General features: G+C 35.9%; 2 protein-coding genes across 2 annotated transcripts; one reads left to right on the forward strand and one right to left on the reverse strand.

Moving 5' to 3' along the window:
• The first annotated feature begins 751 nt into the window (after nucleotides 1-751).
• Nucleotides 752-15,495, forward strand: LOC128167962 (histamine H2 receptor-like). Its single transcript, XM_052833991.1, has 4 exons — nucleotides 752-1,012; nucleotides 1,228-1,354; nucleotides 9,689-9,773; nucleotides 13,600-15,495. The coding sequence occupies exon 4, from the start codon at nucleotides 14,204-14,206 to the stop codon at nucleotides 15,170-15,172; it is 969 nt and encodes a 322-aa protein (XP_052689951.1). The 5' UTR covers nucleotides 752-1,012; nucleotides 1,228-1,354; nucleotides 9,689-9,773; nucleotides 13,600-14,203; the 3' UTR covers nucleotides 15,173-15,495.
• Nucleotides 6,282-9,941, reverse strand: LOC128167963 (centrosomal protein 20-like). The gene is made up of 5 exons (XM_052833992.1): nucleotides 9,860-9,941; nucleotides 7,751-7,948; nucleotides 7,219-7,303; nucleotides 7,010-7,119; nucleotides 6,282-6,886 (listed from the first exon to the last, which is right to left on the reverse strand). The coding sequence occupies exons 1-5, from the start codon at nucleotides 9,885-9,887 to the stop codon at nucleotides 6,843-6,845; spliced, it is 465 nt and encodes a 154-aa protein (XP_052689952.1). The 5' UTR covers nucleotides 9,888-9,941; the 3' UTR covers nucleotides 6,282-6,842.
• Nucleotides 15,496-15,880: the final 385 nt, after the last annotated feature.

The raw sequence follows: 15,880 nt of genomic DNA on the forward strand, positions 1-15,880 counted from the left end.
GACACCCTCTCACCTGACCGCCCTGTGATCCCCAGAAGAGGACAAGTGTCTCATGACCTTGGATAAATGGTCTACCTTAACGTGAGGTATAGATTGGTCACTTTAGACTGGCATAGATAAATGACCCAATGGATCTACGTACGGAAGAGAGAAATGTTTTATCTGAAGAAAGGCCAGAAAAATTCTTCAACAAATTTGTATGTGAAGACAAGAGTTACAACAACAACAAAAAAATACAAAAATAAATAAATAAAATGATAGAAAAAAACAGCAAAAACTGTAGGGGTGCAAATAAACAAAACAAAAGCAATACAGAGAGAGAGAGAGAGAGAGAGAGAGAGAGAGAGAGAGAGAGAGAGAGAGAGAGAGAGAGTAATAAAGATCGTATTTTTGACGTGGTTTGTGATATTGTTTTTGGGACACCATGACTCGTTTAATAACACTATTGTCTCTGGGGTACACACCTGTAATGAAATAAAACCTGCATTGGAGTACCAAACAAATTTTTGGTACCATGTGATTATCTCCGTATTGAACTTTAAACAGAAATTACATCAGAATACCTCGTTAATATGTAAACTCTGGAAAACTTGTTGTCACACATTTTTTTTATTAGCTTAAGTACTAATAATTAACTATATAATATTATGCTTTTTCACAATGCCAAGGTCAAACTGATTACCTTGACATTGTTAAGTAAGAGCCCTGTCCGTTTATTTGTTTGCCTGTCTAATTGCTAATGTTTTAAGAAGATTTCACGCTATAACACAGTCTGCATCATTCACATCCATACATTAGACTGCACACTTTACGAGTGTTTTTAATAGAAATGTAAAAAGTTCAGTGCCCCGCGAAGCTATAGCTATCACCGGGTATTGAGATTTTTTGAAGGTCAATCTCTCAACGGTCAATGCCGCACAGAACATTGACTTCCTGGGAGTCCCTCGGTGAAGTCACAAGTATTTATATGTATTAGCGGGACCTACCAGTGGCAGCAGGATATGTCAGATAGGTTAGTAAATTCTCAGGTCAAAACAATGTATAATCCAGCGGGACGATCAATTTAAATCCCTCACATAATGGTATCTATATTAATTTATGTGACATTCTATAGTCAAAGGCTATGGTGCAATATATGTACAATGTTTATATACCGATTGATATTGGAGCTTATTTATGAAATATTACAACACTTGTTAGTTATAACACTGAATTTTTCTTAAATAGATACCAATTGCATGAAAAGAGATGACTTTCTTAATGCAAGCCATCACACCCACACCCTGTATAAGCCAATATATATGTGCTAGTATCATAAGATGGTATACTGGATGCATGGTTACTGGATAATCAAGTAATGTAATACTCTATACATGTATGTAAGTGAATAAACTATATGTACAGCAATTCTAAAGTTAACAAATCTGTAATGCTGCAATACACTGAAACCTTCGATCGCTACACAGGGATGTATCGACCAGAATCGTGTATCGTTGTCACATTGTATTGGTTTTGTTTGTAAACAAGTCCGGGGTTTACTGGAGTTCAGCAGGAGTGCACCGCATGCACAGGATAAACACATCATCAGCCTTACCCAACCTCAACCAGCAGCTAGTGACGTAAAGAGCTAACTATAAAGATCATGATCACAATCAGAGCGGAGCGGGAAGCGAGGCCTCTCTATCTGTCATACATTGACCTCCTTATTAATTCTTAGATACTTAGAAATTTGAATAAAAAATACACCCTCGGCTTTGAGCAAAATTATTTACGTGTACAGATTTCAAGCATTGTGTAAACGAATGCAAGTGTAGAATCACCTTGTCGGAATGAGCAATGTCATTTACAATTATTATAAACACATTGGCATATCTTTTACTTATATTACTGTAATAATTTTACATTTGTCTGTTTTGGGCTTTTCGTTAGAAATAGATAAATTTCTATTCTGTTTTATATTGTTGCCACTGCATATATTAGTAAATTGGTCCATGGATGCTTGAGGACAGGACCGACCCCCCCCCCCCGGTCCCCAAGTAAGACCCCCACTTCTTTATTCATAAAGTATTCTTTTATGATATTTCGCTGATATGACTTATACCTTCGTTGCAGAAAATTACCTTGAACAATCATTTCATAAAAATCTTATCCATCTATAAAGATGGGTCCTGTCTTCAAGCACCTGTGAATTGGTCACTATATGAATTAAATTTGAATTCGTAAAGTGATTGTAATGGAATAAGCTAACTAAACGTCAATGTTGTTGATCCTGTACAGTGTGTTGTTTATTTGAGGAGAATGACTCCTCGATCATTGATGGGGACATTTGCTGATTACTGGCCTGAGACAACAACAACACAGGAGTTGTCACTGTGCCAGCCGTCGGCCACTGACAACAACACGCCCAGTGATCAGCTGCTTCTTTATATATAATCATCACATGCTGATCAAGTGCTCATGTAAATACCTTATCCTTGAGAGAAACCATCTAACAGTCAGGTCAGAGTAAAAGCATTACTGGTGCACGCATGCGCCCATGGTACTAGCAAGTGTTCCAAACCTGTTTAATTCCAAAAATATCGATCATCACAAAAAAAAACAACAATAGCAGTATTTTTTTTTAAATTTTGGATTCGATCGATTATATGCAAGTATAATTTAGCATTTTGCTTCTGTACAGTGCGAGATATTGTTGTAGATCTATAATGTACACCACCCTATCTTTATCAAGGTCTACCCTTAGTTACAGCGAAGCTAGTACATGTATATATCGCCCACACTGAGACCTACATGTACATGAACCCTTACAGAAACACCGTGGATCGCCACCCTTGGCTAGCGGAGATGATATGACTACCCTAGGTTTTTGTACACGACTCGGGTGAACAAATGCGTTTTAGTCAGAGCTTACTAATTTAAACAACAATTGTGGCACTCCTATAAACAGTAATTTCATAAGCAGAGTACACTTGGTGCACGGTCTGTTTCCGCCAATAAACAACACATTACAGCTACAAAACACAAACATACTGAATAACGTATAGTTTCTGTAGAGTGCAGTGCTGGTTGACTTATTCTGTTTACTGGAAAAAATGTTTATTTGCCAATGAAAGAACACAGGGGGAACACAGATTAAAAACGGTATATAATCGTGATAACGATATCATATATTATTATGTATATATATATATATATATATATATATATATATATATATATATATATATATATATATATATATATATATATATATATATATATATATATATATATATATAATGTATGCTATATATAATATATAAGCCGATCAAAGAGAAGTATATGAAGTAACCGTGTTATCAAAGCAAGATAAATCATTTATAACCGTTCCACACTGCACATCGATTTACAACATATAGCAATGTCTTTCTCTCCGCTTATATTTCTGTTACAAAACCATAGCAAAAAAAAAATAACCTGGATACAGAAACTGCTGATTGTCAATTTCTGTGGCATGTCAACTTTAAAAGTGTTTCACCTGAATAAGCATACACAGTATCTGCGTTTGCATTCTGTGCTTGCTAGGTGTATCTAAGGTACACCATGGGGAAACAGTTGGGAGAGTCAAACACATGCCGGTTGTCTTTTTAAAATCTTGGGGGCAACGACCTTATAAAAGATGTAATTTTACGACAGTGCTTTGTTCTGTTTCTGTTATCGTGTCCTGCTTAAAACTCAAGTTCAAGTTCTTTTATATTCCAAAAGACTAATAAATCTCATGTTATTTATGTGAAATGCAGCAAGTTATCGACATACAAAGTGGAAAAATCAATTTTGATTATTCACATTAACAAAAACTAATGTCGTCTTTCAATTCACCCCCACAGGTCATTGACCGCATGACTGCCTGTATATTTGTATCCATTAAAAAACATGATACGAAACTCAGTATATAGGTATTGATTTTCATATATATATATATATATATATATATATATATATATATATATATATATATATATATATATATATATATATATATATATATATATATATATATATATATATATATATATATATATATATAAAAAGAGGGGGGGGGGTAATTATATATGATAAGTCGCTTCGTTCGCCCATCGGTTGTTAACCTTGAGTTTTTCCCTTATTGCTATTTCGGAATTCAGCTGTTGTACATTGACATACAATTAGCCCCATTTTCTATATAAAGATATGCATGTCGATAATGCATGACGATTCAGGTACAATTGATACAGTATTATTCTGTGATCATCTAGGATATGTATTAATATACATGTACACGTAAATACTGTTCTTCAGTCGAAAACGTGGAGGCGATTCATTTGTAAGGCTTATAATATACATGTATAATGCATATCTATTTTTTTAACTTGATGACTTCTAAAGGCATGTCTAAAATGAAAGATATAAACTTTACGAAACAAGTAATGTCAATATTTCACTAAGGTCGAATATTCATTCAACGTCCCATGGAATAACAATGTACTACTAGTATATGTAACACATAGAACACATAGGATCCAGTATTAAAGAAAGATGTTGAGGATTGAGGGAAATGTTAAAGGGTGTTCACATCACAGAGAGTACAAAGAGACGTTCACACCACAGAGAGTACAAAGAGACAGCGTTTGTGTACGGTCAACAAGGCATTCTCAAAGTAGTCAAGTCAACCTCAAGATATACCTATAGTTATAAACAAAACATACATCCCAGCTCTAAGTATCATTTTACAGATTTGTAAAAGTATTTGCACATCATGTCACGAGTTAGGTTAACTTTTGGTAACTGTCCATGTAAATTGAAATTTGGTACAAGATTTGTTTGCCAATTCCTAATCTTCAAAATATTTTTTTCTTCTCCAGCATGATTACATGAAAATGATCGATTGTTACCTAACTTATAGCATTGAGATATCTCTAACTAAATACCGACGCACTTGGCACCTATACACTACATTCTGGACATCGTCAGTCAGCGGCTATAACTATATACTACCAGACATTTCACGACTCTCATTTCAGGGCGTCCAACCCGTCATAAACGTAAAAATAAAGAAAATCGCACTCGCAAAGTGGTGTAATAGTAAGTGGATTTAGAGGTTGTCGAGGTATAGGCAAGTCGCAATGAATTTGTAAAAGGAAGGGAGGAGGGGGTACATCAACTTATCCAAGGTGCCCATGTTTACGGATGTCTTGATAATAAATTAGATTTTCGTTATGCTGATTTTTTTATGAACTTTTTTTTTTGGGGGGGGGGGGGGAGGGGGGTTAAGTGTTAAGGATAAAAAATCCTGGATCCGCGGCTAGTATAAGAGACATACTCGGTTCGACATCTGAGGTTGTGTTGTGGTCCGGGGCAGCTGAGAAATAGCAATACAATGCATGGAATCCTTCGTTCGATATATTCACAAAAGTTGGCTAACGTTCAACATCGCAATAAAGAGATCTGGATATGACATTTACTGGATACCGGACATACAAATATCGAGCAGTTTTAGAAGCGCTCAGATAAGGAAGCAATTGCCGAATAATTTAGTAAAATAACTTTACGGGAACAATTTAATATCGTAATTTACAAGATCACGATAAAATAGGTCAGAACACAAGGGCTTATACTCACGGAGTGTAAAAAATATTAAAGAAAAAAAAAGTTATGATAAGCAACTGCTATTTCAGCACAACTAAGAGTTCTAAGACCAAAATTAAAATGCCGTTTGATAACCAACTCTCGATTTTCTAAGTCGTTCATGCATACAAACTAAATCGTACAAACAATTTTCAACATTATTGTAAGTAGGCCGGTTTTTATTTCATACATATTTTTTACACACCGGGAACAAGTGTCACAGGAATGGTTGTTTCTATTTTATTTTATAACTTGTTTAAGGGTCCTCCGCACGCCTAGGAAAAGTTCTGCATACAAACCCAAAATTCTAAATTACTTTGTAAATATATGGATTTCTAGCATGTGACCGACTTGAAAATGACCATTTATTTATTTTATTTTTTTTGGGGGGGGTGTTATTTTCTTTAATTGTACTGCTACATGTATTTATTAAAGATACACCCATTGTACCACACAGATAGACAACAAATTCAGGCAATAAAACTGGTTCACAATGCGTTCAAATCGCCTTGTTGTGACGACCTGTCATAAAAAGAAGTCACGGAGTGTCGAGGATCCTTAAGCAACCTTCGTATTCATGTAACAATAGTTTAATAACTGGTATCAAAATTCATAAACATTTACAACTGATAGGCCAATAAATGCAGCTCATTTTTATTCATACTTTTACGGCCAATTTCACAGCTTATGTAAATTCCATATATATTTACAATAGCTTTGTAATTACACAGGCGGGTACCACTGTATCACAGAATCTTTGCATTCTGAATCTTATAGATAAACATAGACATAAATACAGTCTGCTACTATATTCACAGTTTTAATAAATTACACAAGTTTATGACAAGCTCTAGTATTCCCAGGAGTCATTTACACAGTCATCACATCTCCCGACAAGATATGTTACGTCAATCACTGTACAAAAGATTCATTTAAAATATCTCTCACAAATCTATCATAATCAACAAGGAAATACACATGTTAAAATACGGTACATCCCAACTCTAAGCTATGATTGTGGGATAAACTGAACGCTCACTTTGTCCAACACACAGAAGGAAGTTGATTCTAGCATCACTCACACCATCTCATTCAATGTAATCATGCTGTATCCAATATCCTTGACAATCCATCTACTGACAACCAATAGACTTAACAGTCAGTATGCATGAAGTTTGAACATCACACAATGATCAGCATCACCTCTTGCCACCCATTACAACAAAGGGTTCTTGTTCATTATCTGAAATGTAAGTCGATCTGCTATACTGTGATGAATTTTGTCAGCAAGTCTCCATTTCAAACCAATGTGAATCATTCAAGAGCTTGATTTTCTAAATAAATTAACATGTGGACACAAGTTTACCTAGTTCACTCTCCAGCTGTTGGAGGAAGGCTCCGTGGGGGCGCTGTCGGGACGGGGAGGAGGGGCGGTTCTCTCTCAGGTGGTTAGAAATAATGCTGTACAACAGAGGACTGTAAGAACAAGAGAGATAACTCATACAACAACTACCTATTTGGAATTTACTGAAATGGGTTACATATTGAGGATGATCGGTAATACAGCATACTTACACAGACTTTGATCTGTAATCTTCCTTTATGTTTAATTCTTTGGTAAGAAAGTCTCGGTCTAATGGTGATTTGGGCTGTCCAGATTCTAAGGGATACATGGTTGAATTTTATTTTATAACTAACTTTCATAAGTTTAGGAAGGTAAGTAAAGAATATATGCCTCAAACAGTTCTGTATGAAAAAAGCGTTTCAAGGCTTTTTAGGGCCGAGAACTGACTGATTTTTTTTTCATACAAAAGTGTTTGAGGCATATATCATACTTGAAACACTGCCATTGAATATCATTGTTGATTTACCCGAGACAGTCCGATTTTGCAGGATATCAGTACTGTAACCACTGGTTACAGTCTGATATTATGAAGCTTACTAATATCGGACTATCACAGGTAAAATTTTAGACTGCTGGAACAAAGGAATGACACCACAGCAGTGTTTTAAATATAACAAGTTTATTAGAGTAACCCAAACAATTTTTCAATGATTCACCAATTTTAAATTTAAGATTCTAATAGCAAATTAAAATTCAAGTTACCTGCAACCAAAACTGATGATGAATATTTATATTTATTGAAGTCCAGGTACTCTCGGATGAGTTCATTGATTATCATATTTTCGTTGCTTAGAGGTGGTTTCACCTCACTCTGGTCATCTAGGGCACTGAACACTTCAGCACGGATCCTCGCCTTTATCTGTCCAAGTGAACCACGATTTTCTAGAGTTTCTTTTATGACTGAAAGTATAAACAACAATACAGGAGATTGTAATACTGGTGTAACATTTTTTTAAGGCACTGTAGCTCAAAATCTACAATGTACCGAGGATTAATAGTTTTAGTATGTATAGTAATTGCAAAATTGTAAGACTTTTCCCCCCAATAAATTGGTACCTATTATTTTGCATTTGATTATCAAATTTGTGTTTCAGGGGAGAAAACCTGATATGCATTTGTTTGCTAACTAGTATATAATATATATAAAAACCATTTCACTATTTGACAAACTATGTATGCATATACATGTACCAGCTTTTAAAAAATTTGATTACTAATTACTATGACCATCAAATTTTGGAAGATGAATTTTAAATCATCTTGTCAATGCAATCAGCAGCTGAGGATTTAGGTTGAGTCTGGACTTAAGCACTCACTATAAATAAAAACAGCAATGCAAAGTAGTTCTTTTACAGGGTAAAGGAACACTGACTGTAATTCATTGAGAGCAAATATGGTTGAAAAGTAAAATATTAACAGCTGGTAAAAGTTGGTTTTTACAGTCCAGCTTGAATACTGGCGCCAGATAGCTCAGTTGATTAGAGCAACTGACTTGGGATTGGGGGGGGCTCGGCCTGCCTAGGTTTGAATGCCAGTCTGGTTCGTCATTATTTCTCCCACCCACCCTTTTACCCAGCTTTAATTCATTGCAAGGCTCATCTAGTCATAAGCACTTGGAAAATTTCATAACCCTTTTGAAAAATGAAAATATTAACACAGAAGGAATATTGACATTTGTATTAATAGAATGACTCATAGTAGCTCCATTGACCATTTCCATTTGAATGTAGGGGGCAAATAAGTTTCCTTAGATAAGGCCAATGTTGTAATTTGGATGACAATAATTTTGGCAGTCTATAAAAACTCTTTAACTATGTAATCATATAACTGGTTGTCAATCACATGGGTTTTCTTGAATAGAATTGCTAATCACTAAGAGGACAACATTTCGTTATTGCTGCGGGTCTGTAGCTCCCGGTCTGAAAAAATTTAGATGGATAACCAGGGAGCTACAGCTTGGACTGTTCCATATGTGATAAAAAGTTGCAATTTACAGTGAGTGCACAAGAAATTGCACTAGGTTTGGCTTATCAATCTTATTTCTGAACACATTCTGTTCAAATATTTTATTCCAAAATATTCCTCGGACATTTTACTACTCATATCGTCACTTTACTTGCCTCTGATATTCTTTAGAACACCATGACCAGCCCTGTAAAGTGAAGTGGTGCAGTTTGTTTACATGTATAAATGGCGACTCTCTATCTGCACGTGATACTTATTTTTTTAGGTCCGATAGTGTATTTTATAAGAGAAAGTCTAAGGCAATTAAGTGACAATATCAGTAGTAAATTGCCTGAAGAATTTAATCATATTAATTTTCCCACATAATTTGTTTGCAAATAAGGTTAATCAGTCCAAAAACTGGCGCAATATTATGTGCTCTGTATATTGAAACTTTTTAACACGTTCGGAACTGTAAATCCCAGGTCGTCCATCCGAATGTTTTCAGACCGGGAGCTACAGACCTACAGCTAATTCAATTATAGTAGGTATATTTTATTTAGCGTGCAGAAGCTATATGGTCTATTTAAAAGGAATCTGAATCAACAATGTTCATATATTGATATCTAAAAGTATAAATAATCAGACAAATATCAATTCTCTTAAACCTGCTCTGTAGTTTACACTTTATTTCAGAAAAATACAAGATTCAACTTGTTGGACGGGCTTTCATGAGTTATTAAATGTATTCAAATTGATTAATTCGACTACCTAACTGAAGGTAAGAATTAAACAAGTTCAACATAGCATTTCTTTGGATTCAATGAAAAATTAAATAGCCGTTCAAACTAGAAGCAGTATATTTACCATCTTTTAGTTCATGAGTCGAAGCCATTTCGAAAAGCACATACACAAAACGTCACATTCACAACATTTGATGACGTTAAACACAATTTGATGGGTCATTCGTAAAACAATTCGACTTCTCAAAAGAATCGATTACGTGCAGACGTTTTTTATTACACAGCATAAGCGTCGGAACTGGGGGGGGGGGGGGAGCTTAGCCTCCCCCCACAAAACTTTGTTAGCAAAGGTAGACCTAACCATTAGGCACATAGCATCAAAGAGGGGCCAGCCCCCCCCCCCCCCACTTTTTCTCGCAGCTAACATAGTTCATAAACTTTAAAAAGATTGAAATATTAATAGCGGTACTTAAAAATTGGAGTCAAGGGTATACTAGCCCCCCACCCCCGCCCTCCCCTTCCCGGATTAGGATTTTCATGATTTGGTTTTCGGAATAAGAGGGGGGGGGGTTGTTTGTTTGTTTGTTTGTTTGTTTTTTGGGGGGTTTTTTGCATGTCAAGAATTTTGATGATTAGACTAGCCCCCCCCCCCCCCCCACACTTTCAATTTGCTTCTGACGCCACTGCACAGTTGATAATGAATTCACGATCTGTGAAAAATGTGATTATTTACAAATAAATGAGAGAGTTATTTTAAATATATAATGTTGAAGATTTATTATCATAGCTTGCATGTTTCTAAAGTATGGGACATTTTACATTTTTTGGCTTCCTCGTGTACCAAATAATTACTTCTAACAGTTTGTTAACGGTATAAAAGCGTTAATTAGCCATAATATTCATTTAAATTATAGCCCCGATCGTTTAAAAACTCGTTAATTAGATAGCGTGTCACGTGGTACAGTGACGTCACATGCGACCTTCTTCGAACAGCTGATTGTAAACAAGGACTTTGCAGTGTAAAATTATTTGTCAATGAATTTTTTGCTTTTAAATTTTTAACACAACATTAAGATGTCCTCTACAGCATATTATTTTCATGACTCCTTTCTTAATACCTTGAAAGGGAGATATTTTGATTAATTATCCCCCTTTTCTGGTATTATGAATTTCGCCTTCGCTTTTAATGTGTATAGAGCTTTTTATCGTTTAAGGATAATTTTAGCTGTAAAAATGGCGTATTCCCAAAAAAAATGAGGAAAAAAAAACAGAGAGAAAAAATTTGAGGAAATATTCCTAACAACTAACAATCGAAACACTTTGTACGTCCTGTAAAGAAAGTTCAGGTGTTTCTTTGTTTTAAAAATGGTATTGAACTAAGGTAAAATATGTTAAGCTTATTTTGTACATAGATCTTCAAGCTGTATCACATTAAATTATTGAATAAGTTTCCAAAGACGCCATATTTTTCGTGAAAATAGAGAGCAATTTCTCATCAGCCAAAGTTTAATGGAAAGAGAATGACCGCGTGATGGTGATGTGTCAAAAAGCTTTTAGTGTGGCGCGTCACCACACGTCAGTTCCCATGCGCTTCATGGGCAGCAGTGAAGTAGTCCTGTCTGTCGTCGAAACAAAGTCCACTGTGTTGTCTTCTTTGAGGCGTTTTTCCAACATTTGTGAAAAAGGATGCTTTGAGCATTTGACAAATGACAATATTGAGGTTAATTATTACATGCCAAGTTAAGGTACATGTTTGTAAAACTTTATCCGAGTACCATGAGATTTGCCTAACCAAGAGAAAGAACCAAAGCGATTCGCGAAGGAATAGTTGAAAAGGTTATGATATCATAATTTATTCCCAAATATTTACATCTACCAAGTATTGGAACCATTTTAACAAGACCTTGGACTTTCAGTAGCGAGTAGTTATCTATTTCTTGCGTCAAAACAAATTAAAAATGACGCGGTTTCAAGCGAAATATACATCGATTGCGTTGTTTTAGTTCTATTAATTTCAAAGAACCATGGCTGAGTGGCTGGCAATGAAATAAACAGGCCTTCGTTCCATTGCTGTTTGACACAACTACCCAAAGTCCAAGCTCTTGTTAAAATTATTCTATTTCTTACGGAAACTTAGAACCATTTTAACAAGAGCTTGGGCTTTGGGTAGTTGTATCAAACAGCAATGTGACGTAGGCTTGTCTATTTCATTGCTGGCCACTCAGGCATTGCTCTCTGAAATCAACAAGATTTGTCTGGCTTTTGAGCTATGACTACACAATCTATGCATATTTCGCTTGAAACCGCGTCATGTTTAATTTGTTTTGACACAAGAAAAAGATAGCTACGTCCAACCGAAAGTCCAAGGTCTTGTCAAAATGGTTCAATAGTTAATTCATAGCTCTATAGAAACAGCAATACTGAAATCTACACGCCCCGTTTATCGATTGGTCGAAATCTACAACGGCTGAAACTGACAAGAAACTGACATGAGTGAAATTGACACGCCCTGTTTATCGATTGGTCGAAACTTCGAACTGCGACCTAAAAAAAATCACGGACTGCATGAAATAATCATGATGATGTCAGACTCAAAGTCTCACAGGAGACGATTTGGCTGTTTCTTTTAGCTTACGTACTTATGTACATTAACAGTAATTTAGTGAATTTTACTAACTTTTTATAATCAATTTATCAGTCTATTAAAAGAAAGATGTTAATATAAATAATAAAATGCTTTCTTTGATGATTCATATGGGTTATGAAGGTAGCGATCATTGCAGAAAAAAAATTCTGCAGTGTTGCTACCTTCATATCCCGAATAAATCACCAAAGAAAGCATTTTGTTGTTTAAATAATGTTTTGCAAGCTACATATATTTTTATCCCAGTATCGGTAGGCGATTTTGGAAAGAACTGTTTATTGTCACTGAAAAATGACAGTATAGGATAAAATACTGTTTTCATAATTACAAGACGGACATTTATAAACCCTTTCGGAAACGAAACTTACATGGGGAAAATTATAATCCCAATCCCACAACTATAGTCTGTCCCAAGTTATTGCTTCCATCATTTTTTGATGATTTTTAATAAAAATACACATACTTGTGAAAGAAATACCATTGAAATCGATGAAAGGGAATATATCCAAGATATCTTCATTGAACAATCATCCCTTTTCACTAACGAAAACAATTTTCTTACGGAGATTTATAATGGGAAATTTTTAGATCTTTTCTCCATTCGGAAGTACTCGGGATACCTCGCGCAACTTTTTAACGTTATCATCCGGGCTTATTAATGGCTGATGCAATGCAAAATCTTCGTAGACTTTCAATTTTGTGATGTGTATTGAAACCTGAAGCGGTAGAGGGGGCGTTTTAAAACAGATAATCTGGACATTTTTCATATTAGAGGATGAACGTAGTTTGAGCACAAAGGTATTTACTATTATTGAAATATCAAGCAAAAAGCAATAACTCGGGACAGTGTGTAGTCTTATATTAGCTAAAATACCCAGGCCCACTTCTGTTTTTCTTGTTCTCGTGAATGATTTAACATAAATTTTTCGTATGGCCCGAATGACCCCTTCACACTTAAAAGGGGGGGGGGGGATCTCATCAATCGTATGATTTGCAACCAACTGCATTTTCCTCCCTTTTTTAATTAAGCGTAAGATATTACAAATGTCAATGTTAAATCAAAGAGAAATTAAGTGAAATATAGAATATAATAGAATACACATGGCATCTTAAGCGGTTTTGAAAAAAATATCTTGCATTATAGGCGTAACTAATCACAAATCTTTGAAAACAATCTATGAGATAAGAATAACCCCAACATAATTTTATTTTATTTACAGCGGTTGGGACTTAAACTTAAACCATTGACGTATGTTGTGCACTATATGGTACAATTGACCAGTCTTTTGATGTTTCGACCTCAGTTTGCTATAACTGTGAGTGTCCATCCACAAGATTGATGCTGGGCACCGACACATGTTGACAAAACCGTGACCAATCGAACGAACAATAATGCAGGTAAACACCGCCCGCGGCAATACGATTGATAGAGTAGATAGAAAGTTTCCATATACGGAAATTCTCCCGAGATTAAAGCCATCCTAATTACGTTGGAACAAATCTTCTCCGTAATTGCAATGTAAAGGGGCCTGTTCCTTTGAATAAAGCACTACTCTGATGACGCCCGGTCCGACTGATGAAGGGCCTTGACAAACGTAGGTATCAATCAAAATGATACTCCCATTTGTTTGATTTGACATACGACATCAGTTGGTATCCGTGATGACTGCTGAACCCGCCTTCAGCCACAGGGACCATTATCTCCCATCATCAGGGCCTCATGCGCCAGGTATATCTCTCTACAGGATCAATACCACGCAATTAATAATTTTAATAATTACGACTTCCGATTTTAATTACTTGCAATGTTGGACTAGCTGAAGGATGGCCACGATGTTGGAGTGGAGGAACATGACACACATTCCGTACGAATCCTTGATCACCACTTTCTTTGTCGTGGAGTGTGCCATCATTGGACCCATAGTCCTAGGGAACCTGTTGATAATCACCAGTCTGCTTCGATTTCATCGTCTCCGGAAACGGATCTACATCCTGATAGGGAACTTGGCGGCGTCCGATCTCTTGATTGGCATAGTCTTTATTCCGTACGACCTCGTCTTCTTGTCCAACCTAGAACTCGCCCGACGGAAGTATTTTTGTTTGATCCGCCACTCTCTGTGCAACATGTTCCTTGGAGCCTCAGTTATGAATCTGTTGGCGATATCGTTCGAGCGATATATCGCCGTGTTGCACCCCCTTAAACATGCCATGATATGCACTTGGCAGACGATGTCGATGGTTATCGTGGCGTGCTGGGTTTTATCGATATCACTTGCCTCGCTTCCACTTCTTGGCTGGAACCAATGGGAAGAGAACCTTCCTTGTGACATTGAGCTGATTTATACAAAAGCTTACAAGGGTCTCATGTTTATGTTTTTTGCCTCATCTCTTATTGTAAACTTTATCATGTATGTCAAAGTTATAAGAACAGCATGGAAACAGTTCAAGAATTGTGACAAACCGATTCAGCGACCACATGAAAGGAATCGAATTACGAGCAAGTCTTACAAGAAGACCAAAATCATGATGCTGTTACTGGGAGCCTTCGCCGTTTGCTGGGGCCCTTACCTGTTCGTCGTGATTTTTGACACCTTATTTCTGGAAGACAACATCGCTATAGCTACTCTCAGGAAGTTCCTGTCAGTACTGGGACTGGTAAACTCCGGACTGAATTGGATTATATTCGGACTGAAAAACGCCGATTTCAGAAAAGCCTTCACTTATCTGCTCCGCTGTGGTATAGGAGTTACTGAAGACAGTTTAGCATACTCCAGCTCTAATACACCTGTTTAATGATGTTCATACCTAAACCTAAACATGTATTAACTGAAGTCTGTGCATGCTCCACCTCATGATCACCTTTTTTATTGATGCCTGTGCACAAACTAAACCCATCTGTTCAACAATGTCCCTGCACCGTTAACTCACGCTTCCCTGTTTAATGATATCTGTGCACTAGCTCATGAACACCTGTTTAACGTTGTTCGTGTAGGACCTCAAACGCTCCTATTTGGCATTATTCATGGACTAACTCTGTCTTTTATATTATTCTTTATCATTGAATTTGTTTATGTACATGTTCATCTTTGTTTAAAAAGAAGTAAAATGTTGTTCAGTCGTGGTAAAGTTATTCTCCTTTATAAATTAGATTGCCTTCAACGAAACTTAAAATTGGTACATGTTTATACCAAAAATAGTAAATTCGACTGAGATTTTGCTCAGTTAGATTATTTGATTGATGCCTTTCCATAATCCTGGGGACTTCTTCACAATAATTGAGTCTACACTAAAAAAAAATTTTAATCTTCATAAAAAATACATTTAGAGGTGTATTTGAATGAAAAAAAATGGCTATCAAATTGAGTAATAATTTATCAGTTTAGAATGAAACTTGACTCAAATCGCAAATCTGGTCTAATACAAAGATCACGGTCAAATTCACATATTTATAAAATCCCTTAAATAAAGAAGATGGGTGGATAAGGCGTGTAAAATGCCCAT

The sequence above is a fragment of the Crassostrea angulata genome, chromosome 10, assembly GCF_025612915.1.
Source record: "Crassostrea angulata isolate pt1a10 chromosome 10, ASM2561291v2, whole genome shotgun sequence".
Classification (NCBI taxonomy): Eukaryota; Metazoa; Mollusca; class Bivalvia; order Ostreida; family Ostreidae; genus Magallana; species Magallana angulata.

Bases quoted from the DNA above. Each gene is read 5' to 3' on its own strand.
- LOC128167963 (XM_052833992.1), bottom strand. From the start codon at position 9,887: ATGGCTTCGACTCATGAACTAAAAGATG. The intron at 7,949-9,859 runs GTAAATATACTG...TTATACTTTCAG, and splicing joins GACTCATGAACTAAAAGATG to TCATAAAAGAAACTCTAGAA. The intron at 6,887-7,009 runs GTAAACTTGTGT...CTTACATTTCAG, and splicing joins ACAGCTGGAGAGTGAACTAG to ATAATGAACAAGAACCCTTT.
- LOC128167962 (XM_052833991.1), top strand. From the start codon at position 14,204: ATGGCCACGATGTTGGAGTGGAGGAACATGACACACATTCCGTACGAA.